General features: G+C 36.2%; 1 protein-coding gene across 6 annotated transcripts in view; it reads right to left on the bottom strand.

The window, feature by feature from the left end:
* Positions 1-20,734, bottom strand: part of LOC111151324 (SUMO1/sentrin specific peptidase 7) — a 159,523-nt gene that overhangs the window by 107,730 nt on the left and 31,059 nt on the right. For all 6 annotated transcript variants that reach the window (XM_022509240.1, XM_022509258.1, XM_022509267.1 and 3 more), the window contains exon 4: positions 1,130-1,227. In XM_022509240.1, coding sequence (XP_022364948.1) covers positions 1,130-1,227 — 98 coding nt within the window. The remainder of the gene's footprint in view (positions 1-1,129; positions 1,228-20,734) is intronic.

The raw sequence follows: 20,734 nt of genomic DNA, 5'->3' as shown, positions 1-20,734 counted from the left end.
AATCATATATCTGATAAAGACTTGTAGGGATGCCTGGGTGGCTCAGTCGATTAAGCAGCTGCCTTGGGCTCAGGACCGTGATCCCAAGGTCCTCAGATCCAATCCCGCATCAGGCTCCTTGCTCAGCAGGAAGACTGCTTCTCCCTCTGCCTCTGCCTGCCACTCTGCCTGCTGTGCTCTCTCTCTCTAACAAATAAATAAATAAAATCTTAAAAAAAAAAAAAAAAAAGACCTGTATACAGGCTATAAAAATAATTCTTACAACTCACAAAAATGGAAACAACAAAATTTTAAAACAGTAAAGGATCTAAATAGACTACTCTCCAAAAAAGATAAAAAATGACCAACAACCACATAAAAAGATAACGTCATTAGGAAATACAAATCAAAACTACAATAAGGTACCATTTCACACCCACAGGAATATCTATGGAAGGAAGGAAGGGAGGAAGGGAGAGAATTAACTATTGGTAAGGATATGGAATCACCAATATGTTTTTCATTTCCTACAAACAATTTACTTGAAAAGGGAGAATAAGACTAAGTACCTTAGAAAGTCCTCTGACATAAATTTAAGAACTCCAATTAGTCTTCTAATTCATGTGATCTCCCAGTAACTGTAATTTATACTTTACTACTCATTTTTTCATTCATTCACTATTCTAAGTAAAAAAATTCAATGCTCTTTTGCACAACAGCTTTTTAATCATTAACAGATGTCCAATCCTAAAGTGCTCTAAGTCTCCTTTAATTGTAATACAATCCCCCATATATTTAATTCTAGTATAATTCACTAACACTATGACTAGTCCCAGAATTGCTAAGTTGAGCATCCTTTTTACTGCAGACCACAAATGATGAATCAAGCATTATAATCAGTCTATATTTAACTCTTGTTTTATCAGCTAAAGTTTATCAAGATGTTCCAAATGCACAAAAACAAGGAGTTAAAATGACATAGAATCACAGAAAGTCCAAGCTTGAAGAGAAACAGAATTGAATCTTGAATTCAGTCTTTGCATTTCAAAAGAATGATAACTGAGACTCAAAGAGGTTAGATGAATCACCCATGGTTACACTATTTATACACAATATAAGCCCATCTTATGTCATACACACATTATCTTACCTTTCTGGTGATGTTTTAGAAGTGATAGGACGTCCACGGACACCTTTTCTACTTTTATGGTCTAGAGATAGGACCTTATTTCTTAGGCTTCTTTTCCACTGGGGGGGAAAAAATGGAATTTAATACTAAGTATGACAATATAACAATTACAAGGCACTTAAATTTGTTTTTATTTAGAAATTCAAGATAAACAGCCAAATAGGGCACAAAAGAAAAAAAGTGCAATCTACAAAACCCCCTGGCTCTTTTGTACAGAAATACAATACCCCTGGCTAGTATAGAAATATAAGTCCACCAAAAAAACAGAAGGAAGATATTCTAAAATGTCAAGGTAAGTTTAGTTAGGAAATGCAACATTTTGAGGCTCCAAAGCTTACATAACCATATAATTTTGTAAGACAAAAGGAAATAAAAATTATTATATGCCAAGTTAAATGGGGTCTGTGATTTTGAAGTTGCATTTATAACAACTGGAAGGGATTACAACTGGTTCCCTATGAATTGCTAAACGGAAAATTTTAAGGAAGAATCACACATCTTACTAAGAGGGTTTAGATTTAATCTGACTAAACCCAAAAGTTAAAATTATTTAATACAAAAGAATATGAATCTAGACAAGTAAATTATTTATCTTCTCTGCATTAGTTTCCTTCTTTCCATTAGTTTCCTTATCATTTAAAATGGACATAATAATAGCTATCTCACAAGGACAGAAGAGGACTACATATGTATTAAGTTTAAAACACTGTTTTCCTTAAAGAGATTTGTACACCTGTGCTTATAGCAGCACTATTCACAAAAGTTAAAAGGTAGAAGTGATTCAAGTATCCCATCAGTAAAAAAAAATGGATACAATGAAATATTGTTCGGTCTTTTTTTTATTCAGTCTTAAAAAGTTAACTTTGACACATGCCGCAACATGGATGACCCTTGATGACTGTCGGAGAACAAAAAATATATATATTCGTCTCAGCCCCCATTTCCTGGCACAGAGCTCCTAAAACCCTTACAATTTCCTGGATTGATAGGAGGATCTTTTGTTATAATATATGATCCTTGATCCCCATTCCTAACATAAGCCTCCTGAAACCCTTGTAATTTCTCGGGTGATAGGAGTGTCTTTTGTACTAAAGAAGTTATTCTGGGTGGGCTCCTGGAAGGCTCCTGGATGAGGGCTGGTCACCAGAAAGACTAAGCCATAATTAGAAATTTGGAATTTTTAGCCCCACCCTCCATTCTCTAGAGAGAGGGAAAGAGCTGAAAACAGACTTAATAAGTTATACCCACATGAGGAAGCTTCCATAAAAATCCCAACAGTATGGGGTTCAGAGTAATTTCAGGTTGGTGAACACATCCACATACCACACCCGTGAACTGCACAAGGACAGAAGCTTCTGCACTGGAGACCCTCCCAGACCTCATCCTGTGTTATCTCTTCATCTAGCTGTTCAATTGTAAGTATTTTCCTGAGTTCTCCCAGCAGCTCTAGCATAAAGTAATCAAACCTGATGGGGTAGCTGGGAGAACCTCAAATTTATAGCCACTCGATCACAAGCACAGGTGACAGCTGGACTTCTGGCTGGCATCTGAAGTAGGATGGAAGCATTCTTATGGGACCAAGCCCTTAACTTGTGGGGTCTGACATTATTTTCAAGTAGTGTCATAACTGAATTAAATTATAGAATACCCAGCTGGTGTCACAGAGCATTGCTTGGTAGGGGAAAACCCACACATATCTGGTGTCAAAAGTATTGTAAATATGATAGTAGTGTAAGAGTAAATGAGAAACAAAGGAGGAAAACTCAGTTTTTCCCAACACAAGGACATTATATGATGTGAAAATAAGTCAGTAACAAAAAGACAGATGCTGTATGATTCAAGTTATACGAAATATCTAAAATAGTCAAATTCATACAGATAGAAAGTAAAATGGTGGTTGCCTGGGGCCGGAAGGGGGGGAAATGGAGTATTGTTTAATAGGTAGTGTTTCAGGTTTGCAAGATATAAAGAGTTCTGGAGATGGATGGTGGTAATGGTTGCACAACAATGTGAATGTAGTTCATGTACCCTTAAAAATGGTTAAAATGATAAATTTTATGTTATGTGTATTTTACCACAATTTAAAATAAATTTTTAAAAAATAAAAAAATTTTAAGTAATGAAAAACAAACCACTGTCTTGAACATGACAGCCCTTGATAAACACCTTTTTTAATTCTCTAGAAATTATATTATCTCATTATCACCATAGTCCTCCAAGGTATAAAACACATTTTATCAAAGCAAAGTGAAGTTTTTGCCCAATGAACCCAAGTCTGTCTCCCATAAAAGCCCATGTTCCTCCCAACACTTTAATTCTAAATTAGACAAATTCTCAGAAATGCCCCCATCATGATATCAATTTAAACACATTTGTCACTCTCATTTCACTACAAAATGTACATCTATCAATATAACAAGATGAAAACTACATTTTCTCTCAATTTTCACTATCACTGTCTTAGTTCTGCCTCTTTTTATTTCTTACCAGGACTCTTACAATGTTATCCTAATGGGATTCCCTGCCAATGGTCTCTTAACCTGTAATCTAGCATCTGCTCCATCATGAAAGTTAAATCTTTCAAAAAATCAAATCTGATGTCACTCTTCTACTTAAATTCTTAAGTGCTTCTGACTACCTAAAGAAGGAAAATAATAATAATTGTGTTTTCATTTCTCACTTCTGCTTCCCATGCATCTTGTATTCTGACAATACTAAACTATCCGTAGTTCCCTGAAAGTGCTATGCAGTTTCATCCTTGGACATGTTTCCTTACTAGAATATGCTTTACCCTCCCTAGTTCTCTTTGTCCAGTAAGCCCCAATTCTAGTATCACCAAGAAACCTTTCTCACCTCTAGCAAAGTAAATCAATCTCTTCTACAAACCATTATAAGCTTTGCATATCTATATTACTGACAACACTTTTTTTTATTCAATTTTTTTTCAGTGTTCCAAGATTCATTGTTTATGCACCACACCCAGTGCTCCATGCAATACATGCCCTCCTTAATACCCACACTTCTCATAATTCTCATAATAATAATATTATCTGTTTACATCCACCTGCAACCAGTACTGGGAATGATTTGGCTTAAGGGTTGAACTCCCAGAACTACTACTGGCCAACCAGTTCCCTGGAAGTGGTCCACTAATCTCACAGTAAATGCAACCTTCATAGGGCACCTGGGTGGCTCAGTGGATTAAAGCCTCTGCCTTTGGCTTGGGCCATGATCCCAGGGTCCTGGGATGGAGCCCCGCATCAGGCTCTCTGCTCAGCAGGGAGCTTGCTTCCCCCCCCCCCCCGTCTGTCTCTCTGCCTACTTGTGATCTCTGTTTGTCAAATAAATAAATAAAATCTTTTTAAAAAAATGCAACCTTCACATTTTATGTTATTGAATTGTTTGTACCCCACTCATCATACCATAATCAGGTTTGCCTTTTTATACAAAATGATAAAAGTACTAGTCTTTCAGAGTCTTTACAGTCTTTACAGAGCCTCAGATTCTGTACCGAGAAAACAACAAAAATATCATTCCCACCAAAGAGGGGGCAAAAAAGAATGAGAGTTTTGAACTATTACAAAAATAAGATGAACTCATGGAGGCAAACTAGAGATAACTTTAATAGGAGGGAGATTTATTAAAATGTCATTAACTCTAAATTCTTGAATCCTACCATAACCAAGGGTAACCTGAAGTATATCCACAGATGTTAGCAAATGAAAATAAAATTCACTTAGACTTTGATCATTTGTTCCTTATAGTTAATATCACATTAAAATATTTACATATTTTCTCTTTTTAAAAAATTAGTTAAGAATTGTAGGCTGGGTTAATAATTTGTATTTTTGACAGTTATGATTTGTTTTTCTTTTAGTCTATGAACCTATTATATGCTATCTCTGAAAAATAAAAATCAGATAACAAAGAATTCTCCTACAAACTGATTTTGAATGGGAATTTATTTCCATACATAATCTGAAAGCTACCTGACCACAAATAGGAAAGTTAAGATATCAAGATTTTAATTTTAAATATAAAAAAGGCTTTCAGAAAAAAAAAAAAAAAAAAAAAAAACTTTGTTCACAGACAGGATCAAAGCATTCAGTAACATAAACTTATCCCTCTCATTCTAACAAGGACACCAAAATAAAATCTTATGCTAATGAAAATAAAATGGCCAAAAAATAAAATAAAATGGCCCACAATAACTACTAAAATTTTTCTTGGGCAAAATCAACTCCACATGCATTCTAAGTGGTGTGGGATTCACAATCTCAACAGAGTGCTTCCTTAGATACTAAAAAGGGACCAAAGTTGTATCTTGAGAAAAATGCTGACTTTGTTTACAACTACTTACCCCGTCACAGCTTATTGTAATAAAAATGTATGATGACTTTCCAACCAATTGAGATTATTGGTCTGGATTTAACTTTATATCAGAATTTCAATTCTATTGACTCTTCATCCAGTTTCCAAAGTAAGCAACATGTAATGCCAACAATGAAAACACTTATAAAAAAAAATAAACTGAAATTATTTGCTAACCAGTATCTATTGAGCCACTGGATGAATTATGGGGGAAGGTCTGGAGAATCCTGTATACTCTTCAACCACTTTTCCCCAGTGTTTTCCCCAAACAACCTACATGACTACAGGAAAATATATAACCAGGAAATTAACGATGAGACAATGTATGACTTTATTAAGATTTCACCTGTTTTATATGCAAACATTTGTGTATGTGTGCATTTTTAGTTCAGTGCTATTTTATCATATGTGCACATCTGTGTAACCAAAACCCAAGTAAAGACACAGAACAGTTAGGCCACACATATCCTTTCTGCTACCATTTTATAAACACAGCTTGCCACCCTCCCTTCCATTAACTCCTAGCCTCTAAAGGCCCTGAGAGTTTTCCTAGCAAATCAGACATTTCAGTAAGAAAATGAATGCAATACTCTCTATTCCATTAACTAGAAGTGAACAATTCCCCATTCATTCTATAATGTAAGTATTGCATTGATAATGAATCCATAGAATGGCACTACCAGAAGAAAAAAACTAAAAACCAACATCTCCAATAAACATAAACAAAAACACTCAACAAAAAAATTAGCAGATCAAAACAAGTAATACATGAAAAGAATAATACAATACAGGCAGTTAGGGTTTATTCTAGGGCAGAAAGGTGGTTTAATATTCAAAGATGAATCAAAAAAAAGACCCACTATACACCGAACACAATATGAAAAGTCAAGGGATACAGATATGCCATTCTAACACAGATGAAAAGAAAGACAGAGTAGTTATACTGATTTCAGACTCAACAAACTCCAGAAAAAGAAAAATTATCAATTTAGAGGGATAGAGGGATAAAGAGAAATACTACATAATGATAAAAGGGGTCAATTCTCCAAGAAGATATAACAATCTTTAATATCTATGTGCTCAACAATAAAGCACCAAAATACATAAGGCAAAAATTGATAAAAATACAAAGACAAATAAAAGAATCAATAATTACAACTGAAGACTTCAATACCACTCCATCAGAAACAGATCCAGCAGGCAGAAAGCAGGAAATAGTAAGGACAGAGTTAAACTGAACAACACCATCAATCAAACTGTATCCAATTAACATTTATGAATACTTGTAGTGCATAAACAATGAATTTTGGAACACACACAAAAAAAACTTAATTTAATTTAAAAATTGACTCAATAAATTATACTGAGTGCCTACTACATGCTAGGCACTTGGTTTCCAAATTTAAAAAATTAAGAGAATATACATTCTTCTCAAGCTTGTACACTAAGAGGGGAATTTATTGCATTGGATATATCTATTTTAAAAAAAGAGACAATTTGGGGAGCCCAGGTGGCTCAGTCAACTATGCAGCTGCCCTCAGCTCAGGTCATGATCCCAGGGTCCTGGGGTCAAGTCCCACATTGGACTCTCTACTCAGTGGGGAGTCTGCTTCTCCCTCTGCCCTCTCTTGCTCTCTCTCAAATAAATAATAAAATAAAATTTTATGGTGGGAATGCAAGCTGGTACAGCGACTCTGGAAAACAGTATGGAGGTTCCTCAAAAAGTTGAACATAGAGCTACCCTATGACTCAGCAATTGCACTACTGGGTATTTACCCTAAAGACACAAATGTAGTGATCTGAAGGGACACGTGCACCCCAATGTTTATAGCAACAATGTCCACAACAGCCAAACTATGGAAAGACCTAGATGTCCATCAACAGATGAATGGATAAAGAAGAGGTGGTATATATATACAATGGAATACTATGCAGCCATCAAAAGAAACAAAATCTTGCCATTTGCAATGACATGGATGGAACTAGGGGGTATTATGCTGAGCAAAATAAGTCAATCAGAGGAAGACAATTATCATATGACTCTCTGATATGAGGAATTTGAGAAGCAGGGTGGTGGGTAGTGGGGGGTAGGGGAAAAAATGAAATAAGATGGTATCAGGAGGGAGACAAACCATAAAAGATTCTTAATCTCACAAAACAAACTGAGGGTTGCTGGCAGGGATAGGGAGAGGGTTGTTGGATTATGGACCTTGGGGGAATGTGATACGGTGAGTGCTATGAGATGTGTAAGCATGACAATTCACAGACCTGTACCCCTGGGGCAAATAATACATTATATAATAATAAAAATAATTAATAAAAAAACTTTAAGAAAATTAAAAACAGAAAAATAAAATAAAATCTTAAAAAATAAAATTTAAAAAAAAGAGACAATTCTAAAATAAATAAGCTAAACTTCTAGCTTTGGAAACTAAAAAACAAAGAGCAAATTAATTCCAAAGTAGCAGATAACATGAAAAATAAAACAGAAATTGATGAAATTGAAAACAAGAAATCAATAGAGAAAAACTTTCAAAACCAAAAGTTGCTTCTTAACAAAACCAATAAAATTGACAAAACTCAACCCAGGTTAACTAAGGAAAAAAAAAGAAAACACTAAGTACTAATATGAGAAATGAAAGAGAGGTAATCACTACTAATCCCATACACGCTATATAAAAATAATAAAGAAATGCTATAAACAATTCTACTCTCACATATATGATAACCCAGATGAAATGAGCCAATACCTTGAAGACAAAATCTACCAAAACTTACACAATGAGAATTACATAATCTGAATAGGCTCATATCTATTAAAGAAATTGAATCAATATTTAACACCGTCTAAAACAGAAAGCACTGGGCCCAAACTGGCTCACTGGTTAAGTCTATCAAACATTTAAAGAAACCACTTACACCAATTCTCAACAACTTCTTCCAGAAAACAGAAGCAGAGGAACATTTCCAAAGTCGTTCTATGAGGACAGCATTATCTTAACATCAAAACCAGAAAAATATAAGATAGTGAAACTATACAATCTCTCTTAGAAATATAGATGCAGAAATCTCAAAAGTATCAAATCCAACAACGAACAAAAATAATTATACATCATGAACAAGTAGGATTTATTTCAAATATGTAATGCTGGATAATGGATTGGAAAATTCATTGATGTCAACAAGCTAAATAAGAAAAATCCAATGATCATATCAATAGATACAGAAAAAAGCATATGACAAACTCTAAAAGCCATTTATGATTTTTTTAAAGAGAATTCCAGCAAAGTAGCAATAGAGGAGAATGTTCTCAATCTAATAAAGAACATCTACAGTAAACCTACAGAAAATATACTTAATGGTGAGAAACCAGATGCTTCCACATCAAAAACAAAGCAAGGATGTATCCTTTCAACACTCCTCTTCAGCTTCATACTGGAAGTCCTAGATAATGCTTTAAGATAAGTAAAGGAAATAAAAATGCAGATTGGGAGAAAAAAATAAAACTTTTATTTAAGGTGACATAACTGTCTATGTAGAAAATCCCAAAGAATCAATTAAAAAAAAAAATCAACTCCTTCAACAAATAAGCCATTATAGCAATGGTGCAGGAAACAAGATATTTTTACAAAAGTCAATTACTTTCTTCTTTTAAAGTAATTAACATTGGAATCTGAAGTTAAAAACAATACTATCGGGATGCCTGGGTGGCTCATTCGTTGAGCGTTTGCCTTTGGCTCAGGTCACGGTCCCACAGTCCTGGAATCAAGCCCCACATCGGGCTCCCTGCTCAGCGGGAAGCCTGCTTTCCCTCTCCCATGCCCCCTGCTTGTGTTCCTGCTCTTGCTGTCTCTCTCTCTGTCAAATAAATAAATAAAATCTTAAAAAAAAAATACTATCTACATTAGCACAAAAAAAAATAAATATATATGTGCAAATCAAATAAAATACACATAAAATCTATACGACAAAAAACACAAAACTGTATTAAAAGGTATCAAAGATCTAAATAGGAGGTGTCTGGGTAGCTCAGAGAGTCAAGCCTCTGCCTTCAGCTCAGGTCATGGTCTCAGGGTCCTGGGATCAAGCCCCACATTGGGCTCTCTGCTCAGTGGGGAGCCTGCTTCCCCCTCTCTCTGTCTGCCTCTCTGCCTACTTGTGATCTCTGTCAAATAAATAAAATCTTTTAAAAAAAAATTTAAATAGACATTTCATGTACATGGGTAGGAAGACTCAATATTCCAATGCTGTCTTCCCAACTTGATCTATAAAGTCAACACAAATCAATAACCCAAAAAGTTAGTTTGTGGATGTTGACAAAATGATTCTAAATTTTAAACAGAAAGACAAAGACACAGAATAGCCAATACAATGTTGAAGAAAAACAAACTCAGGAAACTTACAGTCCCAACATCAAGACTTATTATAAAGCTACAAAACAAATAACAAATAGATCAATGGAACAGAATAAAGCACTAAGAAATAGATCTGCATAATGAAATCAACTGATCTATGACATGGGAACAATGGCAATTTAATACAGAAAGGCTACTATTTTCAACAAATGGTGCTAATATCCATGTAGAAACAATAGAGACATAAGTCTTACACCTTTCACAAAAATTAATGCAAAATGGGCCAACAGATCTAAATTTAAAATGCAAAACTATAGGTGCCTCGTTAGCGCAGTAGGTAGCGGAGAAAAGAAGCAGACTCCTGCTGAGCGGGGAGCCTGATGCAGAGCTTGATCTCAGGACCCTGAGATCATGACCTAAGCCAAAAACAAGCTGGATGCTTAACTGACTGAGTCACTAAGGTGCCCCCCAAAAAATTCTTTTTTTTAAAGAAACGAGCTATCAAGCCACAAAAACAGACATTAATGAAGGTAAAATCATATTGCTAAGTGGAAGAAGACAATCTAAAAAGGCTGTATGATTCCATGTGACATTATAGAAAAAGTAAAACTGAATATTATTAAAAATATCAGTGGAGCACAAAAGATTTTTTTAACAGTGAAATTACTCTGTATCACCTTGTAATGGCAGATACATGCCATTATACACTGCCTAAACACAGAATATACTAGACAAAATGTGAACCCTAATGTAAACTATGGACTTCAACTAACAATAATCTGCCAGGGATAGTTCCAGCTCAAAAACATTGTAGGGGGACCTGGATGCTCAGCTGGTTAAGCATCTGCCTTCAGCTCAGGTCATGATCCCAGGGTCTGGGGATCAAGCCCCACATTGGGCTCCTTGCTCAGTGGAGAGTCTGTTTCTCCTTCTCCCTCTGCTGTTCCCCCTGCTTGTTCTCTCTCTCCCACTCAAATAAATAAATAAAATCTAAAAAAAAAAAAAAAATTTTTAATGACAATGTACGAGGAGCCTAAAATCACTTCTTCCCACAGACATACCAAATCTATAGTTACATATGGAACAACTCCCTCTGAAAAAACCCAGAAACTAACTGAACAACTCCTCTAAATATCACAGGAATGAGAAAAAGCATTGAAACATGCAGGAGAAGCTGAGATAATCTAACCATAAACACTACCCCCGGCAAAATGGAACACAACCAGGAGAGAACTGACAACTCCCAGCTTCGCCTAAGGTACAAAGGATTTGGACCCTACAACTGGCACCCTAACTGGGATTGAGCACCGCACTTGGTTCCCTGCTCAGTGGGGAGTCTGCTTCTCCCTTTCCCACTGCTCCTCCCTACCACTCATGCTCTCTCTGCCTCTCACACACACTCTCAAATAAATATATAAAATCTTTAAAAGAGAAGAAAATTATGGACCAATATGCCTGATGAAAATAGATACAAAATTCCTCAATAAAATATTAGCAAATCCAATTCAACCATATAAAAGAATCATACACTATGATCAACTAGGATTTATTCCAGGGATGCAAGGAAGGTTCAACATCCACCAATCAGTAAAGGTGATACACCCCATTAACAAAATAAAACATATCATCTCAACAGATGCAGAAAAAGCAACTGACAAAATTCAACATCCATTCTTTAATAAAAACTCTCAATGAAGTAAATATATATGGAATGTACCTAAATATAATAAAGCTCATATATCACAGCGCACAGTGCTTATCATATTCAATCGTGAAAAGCTGAAAGTTTTTCCTCTAAAATCAGGAAGAAGACAAGGATTCCAACTCTACCCACTTTAACAGAATACTAACCAAATCTTGCAATTAGGCAAAAAATAAATAAATAAAAGACAACCAAATCAAAAGGAAGTAAAATTGTCTCTATTCACAGGTGACATGATATTATATATAGAAAAGCTTAAAGATGCCACCAAAAATCTTGAACTTAGGATGGACCCTGAGGGCCTAATGCTAACTGAAATAAGTCAGACCAAAAAAAAAAAAACACCAAATACTGTATGAGTTCACTCACAGGAGGAATCTAAGGAAAAAAAAAAAAACACCAAACTTATAAAAAGAACAAATTTGTAGTTGCCAGAGGTGGAGAGTGGGTAAAGTGAGTGAAAGGGGTCAAAAAGTACAAATATTAAGTTGCAAGATAAATAAGTCCCAGGAATGTAATATACAGCATGGTGATTTACTTAACAATATTGATTATTTACCTGAAAGTTGCTAAGAGATGTTAAAAGTCTTCATCATAAGAAAACTATTACTGGGGAACCTGGGTGGCTCAGTGGGTTAAGCCTCTGCCTTCAGCCCAGGTCATGATGTCAGGGTCCTGAGATGGAGCCCAGCATTCGGGCTCTCTGCTCGGCGGGAAGCCTGCTTCCCCCGCTCTCTCTGCCTGCCTCTCTGCCTACCTATGATCTCTCTCTCTCTCTCACTGTCAAATAAATAAATAAAATCTTTGAGAAATATATAAGAAAGGTATTACTATGTGTTAATAGATATTAACTAAGCTTACTACGCTAATCATTCTGCAATATATACATATATCAAATTATTATGTTGTATACCTAAAGCTAATACAATGTTATAGGTCAATTATATCCAAGAAATAATAATAACTTACCAGTATTGGCTTATCAACTGTAACAAATATACCACATTGATGCAAAGATATTAAAAAAGGAAATTATGTGGGAGTAATAGGGGAAGGGGAATTGAGGGGCATATGGGTATTGCTGGTACTATCCCTTCAATTTTTCTGTAAAGCTAAAATTACTCTAAAAATAAAATCCATTAACTAAAAAAATTAACAAACTGACAATATCAAGTGCTAAGAAAGATACAGAGCACCCAGAACTCTCCACACATTGCTGGTGAGAATGCAAAATGGTACAAACACTCTGGAAAACGGTTTGGCAATTAATATACACTTATCATATGACCCAGGAATCCCACTCCTAAATATTTACCCAGACAAACTAAAATTTATGCTCACAAAAAAACATATATGCAAACATTTATAGGAACTCTATTCCTAATGCCCAAAATCTGGAAAGAACCCATATGTCCTTTAATGGGAGGAATAAACTACTGATACACACAAAAACATGAATGAATTTCAATGGCATTATGCTAAGTAAAAAGTCATTCTCAAAACATTATACACTCTATGATTCCATTTTATGTGACATTCTGGAAAATGTAGAGGTATAGCTACAGAAAACAACATTACCAAGGGTTAAAAGTCGTAACAGAGTATAATTACAAAGGAGACAGCACCAGGGGATTTTTTGGAGTAATGGGACAGCATAATATCTTCATTGTCATGATATTTATATGAATCTATACAGATCCTGTAACTCAGAACTGTACACTAAGAAAAAAACACAAACACACACACACACACACACACACACACACACACACACACACCCTTTTATTATGGTGGTGGCTGCAAAAGCATATACATTTGTCAAAGTTCAAAGAAGAATTAAAATGGATTAATTTAATTGCATATAAATTAATTCTCAATAAAATTTATTTTAAAAGGGCAAAAAAACTGAACACACACTTCACAAAAAAGATATGATAGCCAATCAACATATGAAAATGTCTTAACACCATTAGTCATCAGGAAAATGCAAATTAAAACTAAGTCCAAAAGTCCATCAACAGAAGAATTAAATAAACAAATTGTGTTATAGCCACAAAATGAAATACTACTTAGTAATAAAAAGGAACAAACTACCGATAGATGCAAAACAGGGACGGATTTCAACATTTTACTGAGCAAAAGAAGCAAAATACGAAAGAGTATTGTATGAACAGGCAAAACTACCCTACAGAAATAGAAATCAGAAAAGTGGTTGACAGTAGTGGAGTGGGGGTGAGGACAGCAGGCAAAGATAACAATGGAAAGGGAGATAAGGGAACTTTCAAGGCTATGACAATGCTCTATCCCTTTGGAAACAATGGGACAGTAAACATCACTTTTCATATTCTAGGGAACCATTTTTGAGCAGGATTGGTTACATATGTCACATTAGTCAATGTTCATCCAATTACATACCTAAGACCTGTGGAACTTATTTCATGTCTCAATGAAACCTACAAATAAGTAAATAAATGGGTTAAAATTCTGCTAGAGACTATACAAAATTCTCTCTTTGTCATTCATAGAAATCCACTACAAACGTTAAAAAAGGGTGTGTGGGGAGTGACTGGCTGGCTCAGTCAGTAGAGTATGGAACTCTTAATCTTGGGGTTGTAAATTCAAGTCCCACATTGGGTGTAGAGCTCACTTTAAAAAATACAATCTTTAAAAAAAAAAGGTGCATAAGAGAAAAAATTAAGCAAGATACTGGAACAGCCTCAAACTCTACAAACTATGAAGCATATTTAGCAAATACTGTGAAATCTAAAGAAACAGGAGAGCATAGCAATGCTAACACGTGTGCCACTTTAAATCTTAAACAGGTTACAGATTTCCAAAACCTTAAGTATCACTATCTTTAAGAAGACATCCAACTAAGGTGGGAAACTAGGCATGGGGAAAAAAATATGTCTCTGGAGAGACCATGCTTTATTCAGTGGGTTAGCAGGAACTAAAGAAGAAAGTAAATGGTTAGCTTCTCAGAAGAAAGGGACTGCTGAAATCGAGAGTTAAGGAGAAAGAGAAGATTAGAACACAATGACTTAATACTTAAAGAGATCTCGAGTAATCCACATCTGCCTCTTTATAAGGCCAAAACCTAAAGGAAGATATGTGTGACCCAGGGGTAAAGGAAAAGCACATTAAGTGAGATACTGCTTAAGAAAACTAACCCAACATAAACAGTAAGCATAACGCACATAACATAAACGCAAATAACCCAATGTATATGTGCGTGTGTGTTTAAAATTACACATATTAGGGCACCTGGGTGGCTCAGCTGGCTAAGCGTCTGCCTTCCACTCAGGTCATGATCCCAGGGTCCTGGAATTGAGCCCTACAGTCACACTCCCTGCTCAGCAGGGAAGTCAGCTTTTCCTTCTGCCCCTCCCCCCCACTCCTGCTCACACTCTTTCTGACACCAGTGATATCAACTGATAACAGTTCACTAAGTAAATTATGTATGGTGACAGATAGTAGCTACACTTGTGAGCATAGCATAACATAAAGAGAAGCTGAATCACTACGTTGTATACCTGCAACTAATGTAATTCTGTATGTCAATTTTACTAAAAAAAAGTTTTTAATCATGATATATTGGAATTTTTAGAGTACTACAAAGTCAGCAAAAATAAATAAAAGAAGAAGATCTAAATGTGTTAAGATAGAGAAACCTGGATGGCTCAGTCAGTAGAGCATGTGATTTTTTTTTTAATGATTTTTTTTTTAAGATTTTACTTATTTGAGAGAGAAAGAGAGAGCACAGCAAGGGGAGTGGCAGGCAGAGGGAGAAACAGGCTCCCCACTGAGCAAAAAAACCCAATTTGGAACTCAGTACCAGGACCCTGGGATCATGTCCTGAGCCAAAGGCAGACACTTAAACGACTGAGCTGCCCAAGTGTCCTGAGCATGCGATTCTTGATCTCAGGGTTATGAATTTAAGCCCCATTGTGAGTGAAGAGATAATTTAAATAAATAAATAAATCTTTTTTTTTTAAGATTTTATTTATTTATTTGAGAGAGAGAGAAGGGGAAAGGGAGAGCATGAGTGGGGGGAGGGGCAGAGGAATAGGGGAGAAGACTCCCTTCTGAGTAAAGAGCCCAAACCAGGAGTCAATCCCAAGACTCTGGGATCATGGTCTGACCAAAGGCAGGTGCTTAACCAACTGAGCTACCCAGGCACCCAATAAATAAATCTTCAAAAATAAAAAATAAATGTGCTAAAATAGAAAAAAAAAATTAGTATCTATTAAATGAAAACAACAAAGCACAGAACAGTATATATTTCATGATCTCTGTTCTATAACAATTAAAAAATAATATAGGGGTGCCTGGGTGGTTCAGTCATTTAGCATCTGCCTTCAACTCAAGTCATGATCCCAAGGTCCTGGGATCAACCCCCACATTGGGCTCCCTGCTAGGTGGAAAGCTTGCTTCTCCCTCTTCCACTACCCCTGCTTGTGTTCCCTCTCTCGCTGTGTCTCTCTCTGTCAAATGAGTAAGTAAAATCTTTAAATAAAACCTTTAAACACACACATACATATATGTATACATATGTATATATAAATTATTATTTATGTAGGTACATGTATTTCTTTTCTTCAAAGAAATGGAAAAAACCATTAATGGTGGTTGCCATTAGAAAAAAGGAACAGAGAAAGAGTATTTATTTATTTCACCTATACCTTTCTATACACCCCAAATTTTCTAACCTTAAGCAATTTTTTTCTTTTTATGTCAGCACAAGTCATCTTATCTCATTTATTATTTCTGTTTTTTGTGCTTTGTATAAGAAACAAATGTATTATGACAGCCAAATTTTTAAATAATGTTAAAGCAACTACTATTAATGACAAATATTTCTTCTGAGAACAAGTTAGAATAAATGGTTAATTTTTCTCGTCTGTAACATAAAAACATATTCAACATGACTTAAAATTTGCTATCCTAAAATGCTAATGTTATGAACTGAATTGTGCTTCCCCTGCCAATTTCATATATTAAAGTCCTCACTGTCAATATAACTATACATGGAGATGGGGCCTTTACAAAGTTAATTAAGTTTAAATGAGGTCGTAAGGGTAGGGACTTAATCCAACAGGACTGGGATCCTTATAAGAAGAGAAGCACCAGAAATGTGGGTATATAGAAAAAAAGGTCATAGGAAGAAAGAGCAAGAAGATGACCATCTATAAACCAAGGAGAAAAGGCTTAGAGAAACCAGCCCTACTGGCACCTTAATCTTGGACTTCAGCCTCCAGAACTATTGGAAAATAAATTTCTGATGTTTAGCCACCCAGTCTGTGATATTTTCTTATGTTAGCCTAGCAGATTAATATAGGCTCAAATGGATAAACTGGAAAATCTGAGAAAAATTCTATTTTTAAAAAATGACCATGAGGGGAGAAGTCAAGATGGCAGAGAAGTAGCAGGCTGAGATGATATCAGGTAGCAGGGGATCACCTAGATAGTTTATCAAACCATTCCAAACACATACAATTCCAACAGGAGATCGAAGAGGAGAAGAGCAGCAATTCTAGAAATAGAAAATAGACCACTTTCTGAAAGGTAGGACCTGCGGAGAAGTGAATCCAAAGCAATGGGAAGATAGACCGTGGGGTGAGGGGCCGGCTCCTGGAAAGCAGCAGAGCAATGGAGCACAAAACCAGAACTTTTTTTTTTTTTTTTTTTTTTTTAACAGAGAGAGAGATCACAAGTAGGCGGAGAGGCAGGCAGGGAGAGAGGGGGAGAAAGCAGGCTCCCTGCTGAGCAGAGAGCCTGATGCGGGGCTTGATCCCAGGACCCTGAGATCATGACCTGAGCTGAAGGCAGAGAGTTAACCCACTAAGCCACCCAGGTGCCCCCAAAATCAGAACTTTTAAAAGTCTGCTCCACTGAGAGAAATCGCTCCAGAGGCTAAGATGGGGTGAAGCCCATGGAGGGACAGCATGGTCTCGGGTCCCACAGGGTCACAGAAGGATTGGGGGTGTCTGAGTGTCACGGAGCTCGCAGGTATTAGAGCAGTGAAGCTGGCTACAGAGACGGAGCTGAAGAGAGAGCGCTCAACTCAGGGTTACCTTAAACTGTGATCCGTGGCACACAATAAAGCCCTTAAATGACACACTGGACCAGATGGACATCACAGATATATACAGAACATTCCATCCCAAAGCAACAGAATACACATTCTTCTCTAGTGCACATGGAATATTCTCCAGAATAGATCACATCCTGGGTCACAAATCAGGTTTCAACCGGTATCAAAAGATTGGGATCATTCCCTGAATATTTCAGACCACAATGCTCTGAAGCTAGAACTCAATCACAAGAGGAAATTTGGAAAGAACCCAAATACATGGAGACTAAACAGCATCCTTCTAAAGAATCAATGGGTCAACCAGGAAATTAAAGAAGAACTGAAAACATTCATGGAAACAAATGATAATGAAAACATAACAGTTCAAAATCTGTGGGACACAGCAAAGTCAGTCCTGAGAGAAAAATATATAGCAATACAAGCCTTTCTCAAGAGACAAGAAAGGTCTCAAATACACAACCTAATCCTACACCTAAAGCAGCTGGAGAAAGAACAACAAAGAAATCTAAACCCAGCAGGAGAAGAGAAATAATAAAGATCAGAGCAGAAATCAATGAAATAGAAACCAAAAAAACAACAGAACAAATCAACGAAACTAGGAGCTGGTTCTTTAAAGAATTAATAAGATTGATAAACCCCTGGCCAGACTTAGCAAAAAGAAAAGAGAAAGGACCCAAATAAATAAAATCATAAAAGAAAGAGGAGAGATCACAACCAACACCAAAGATATACAAACAATTACAAGAACATATTATGAGCAACTCTACGCCAGCAAATTTGACAATCTGGAAGACATGGATGCATTCCTAGAGACACAGAAACTACCAAAACTCAACCAAGAAGAAAGAGAAAACCTGAACAGACCCATAACCAGTAAGGAGATTGAAGCATTCACCAAAAATCTCCAAACAAACAAGAGCCCAGGGCCAGACAGCTTCCCAGGGGAATTTTACCAAACGTTTAAAGAATTATTCCTATTCTCCTGAAAGTGTTCCAAAAAATAGAAATGGAAGGAAAAGTTCCAAACTCATTTTATGAGGCCAACGTTACCTTGATCCCAAAACCAGACAAGGATCCCATCAAAAAAGAGAATTACAGACCAATATCCTTGATGAACATAGATGTGAAAATTCTCACCAAAATACTAGCCAATAGGATCCAACAGTACATTAAAAGGATTATTCACCACGACCAAGTGGGATTTATTCCAGGGCTGTAAGCTTGGTTCAACATCCGCAAATCAATGTGATAACAATACATTAATAAAAGAAAAAACAAGAACCGTATGATACTCTCAATACACGCTGAAAAAGCATTTGACAAAGTACAGCATCCCTTCCTGATCAAAACTCTTCAAAGTGTAGGGATAGAGGGTACATACCTCAATATCATCAAAGCCATCTATGAAGAACCCACAGTGAATATCATTCTCAATGGAGAAAAACTGAGAGCTTTTCCACTAAGGTCAGAAACACGACAGGGATGTCCATTATCACCACTGCTATTCAACATAGTACTAGAAGTCCTAGCCTCAGCAATCAGATGACAAAAAGAAATTAAAGGCATCCAAACTGGCAAAGAAGAAGTCAAACTATTACTCTTTGCAGATGATATGATACTATATGTGGAAAACCGAAAAGACTCCACTCTAAATCTGCTAGAACTTGTACAGGAATTCAGTAAAGTGTCAGGATATAAAATCAAAGCACAGAAATCAGTTGCATTTCTTTACACCAACAAGACAGGAGAAAGAGAAAGGAGTCGATCCCATTTACAATTGTACCCAAAACCATAAGGTACCTAGGAATAAGCCTAACTGAAGAGGCACAGAATCTATACTCAGAAAACTATAAAGTACTCATGAAAGAAATTGAGGAAGACACAAAGAAATGGAAAAATGTTCCATGCTCATGGATTGGAAGAACAAATATTGTGAAAATGTCTTTGCTATCTAAAGCAATCTACACGTTTAATGTAATCCCTGTCAAGATCCCAACCATTTTTTTTTCAAAGAAATGGAACAAATAATCCTAAAATTCATTTGGAACCAGAAAAGACCTCAAATAGCCAGAGGAATATTGAAAAAGAAAGCCAAAGTTGGTAGCATCACAATTCCAGACTTCAAGCTCTATTATAAAGCTGTAATCATCAAGACAGTATGGTACTGGCACAAAAAAAGACATATAGATCAATGGAACAGAATAGAGAGCCCAGAAATTGACTCTCAACTCTATGGTCAACTAATCTTCGACAAAGCAGGAAAAATGTCCAATGGAAAAAAGACAGTCTCTTCAACAAATGGCGTTGGGAAAATTGGACAGCCACATGCAGAAAAATGAACCTGGACCATTTCCTTACACCACACAGGAAAACAAACTCAAAATGGATGAAGGACCTCAATGTGAGAAAGGAATCCATCAAAATCCCTGAGGAGAACACAGGCAGCAACCTCTTTGACCTCAGCCGCAGTAACTTCTTTCTAGGAACATCGCCAAAGGCAAGGGAAGCAAGGGCAAAAATGAACTATTGGGACTTCATCAAGATCAAAAGCTTTTGCACAGCAAAGGTCAACAAAACCAAAAGACAACTGACATAATGGGAGAAGATATTTGCAAACGACATATCAGATAAAGGGCTAGTGTCCAAAATCTATAAAGAACTTGGCAAATTCAACACCCAAAGAACAAATAATCTAATCAAGAAATGGGCAGAGGACGTGAACAGACATTTCTGCAAAGAAGACATCCAGATAGCCAACAGACACATGAAAAAGTGCTCCACATCACTCGGCATCAGGGAAATACAAATCAAAACCACAATGAGATACCACCTCACACCAGTCAGAATGGCTAAAATTAACAAGTCAGGAAATGACAGATGCTGGTGAAGATGCGGAGAAAGGGGATCCGTCCTACACTGTTGGTGGGAATGCAAGCTGGTGCAGCCACTCTGGAAAACAGCATGGAGGTTCCTCAAAAAGTTGAACATAGAGCTACTCTATGACTCAGCAATTGCACTACTGGGTATTTACCCTAAAGATACAA

This window comes from Enhydra lutris, unplaced genomic scaffold, assembly GCF_002288905.1.
Source record: "Enhydra lutris kenyoni isolate GAN:26980312 unplaced genomic scaffold, ASM228890v2 scaffoldscaffold2, whole genome shotgun sequence".
In the NCBI taxonomy this organism is placed as follows: Eukaryota; Metazoa; Chordata; class Mammalia; order Carnivora; family Mustelidae; genus Enhydra; species Enhydra lutris.
Note: the sequence above shows the minus strand (reverse complement) of the source record. Positions and strands in the feature narration are given on the sequence as shown.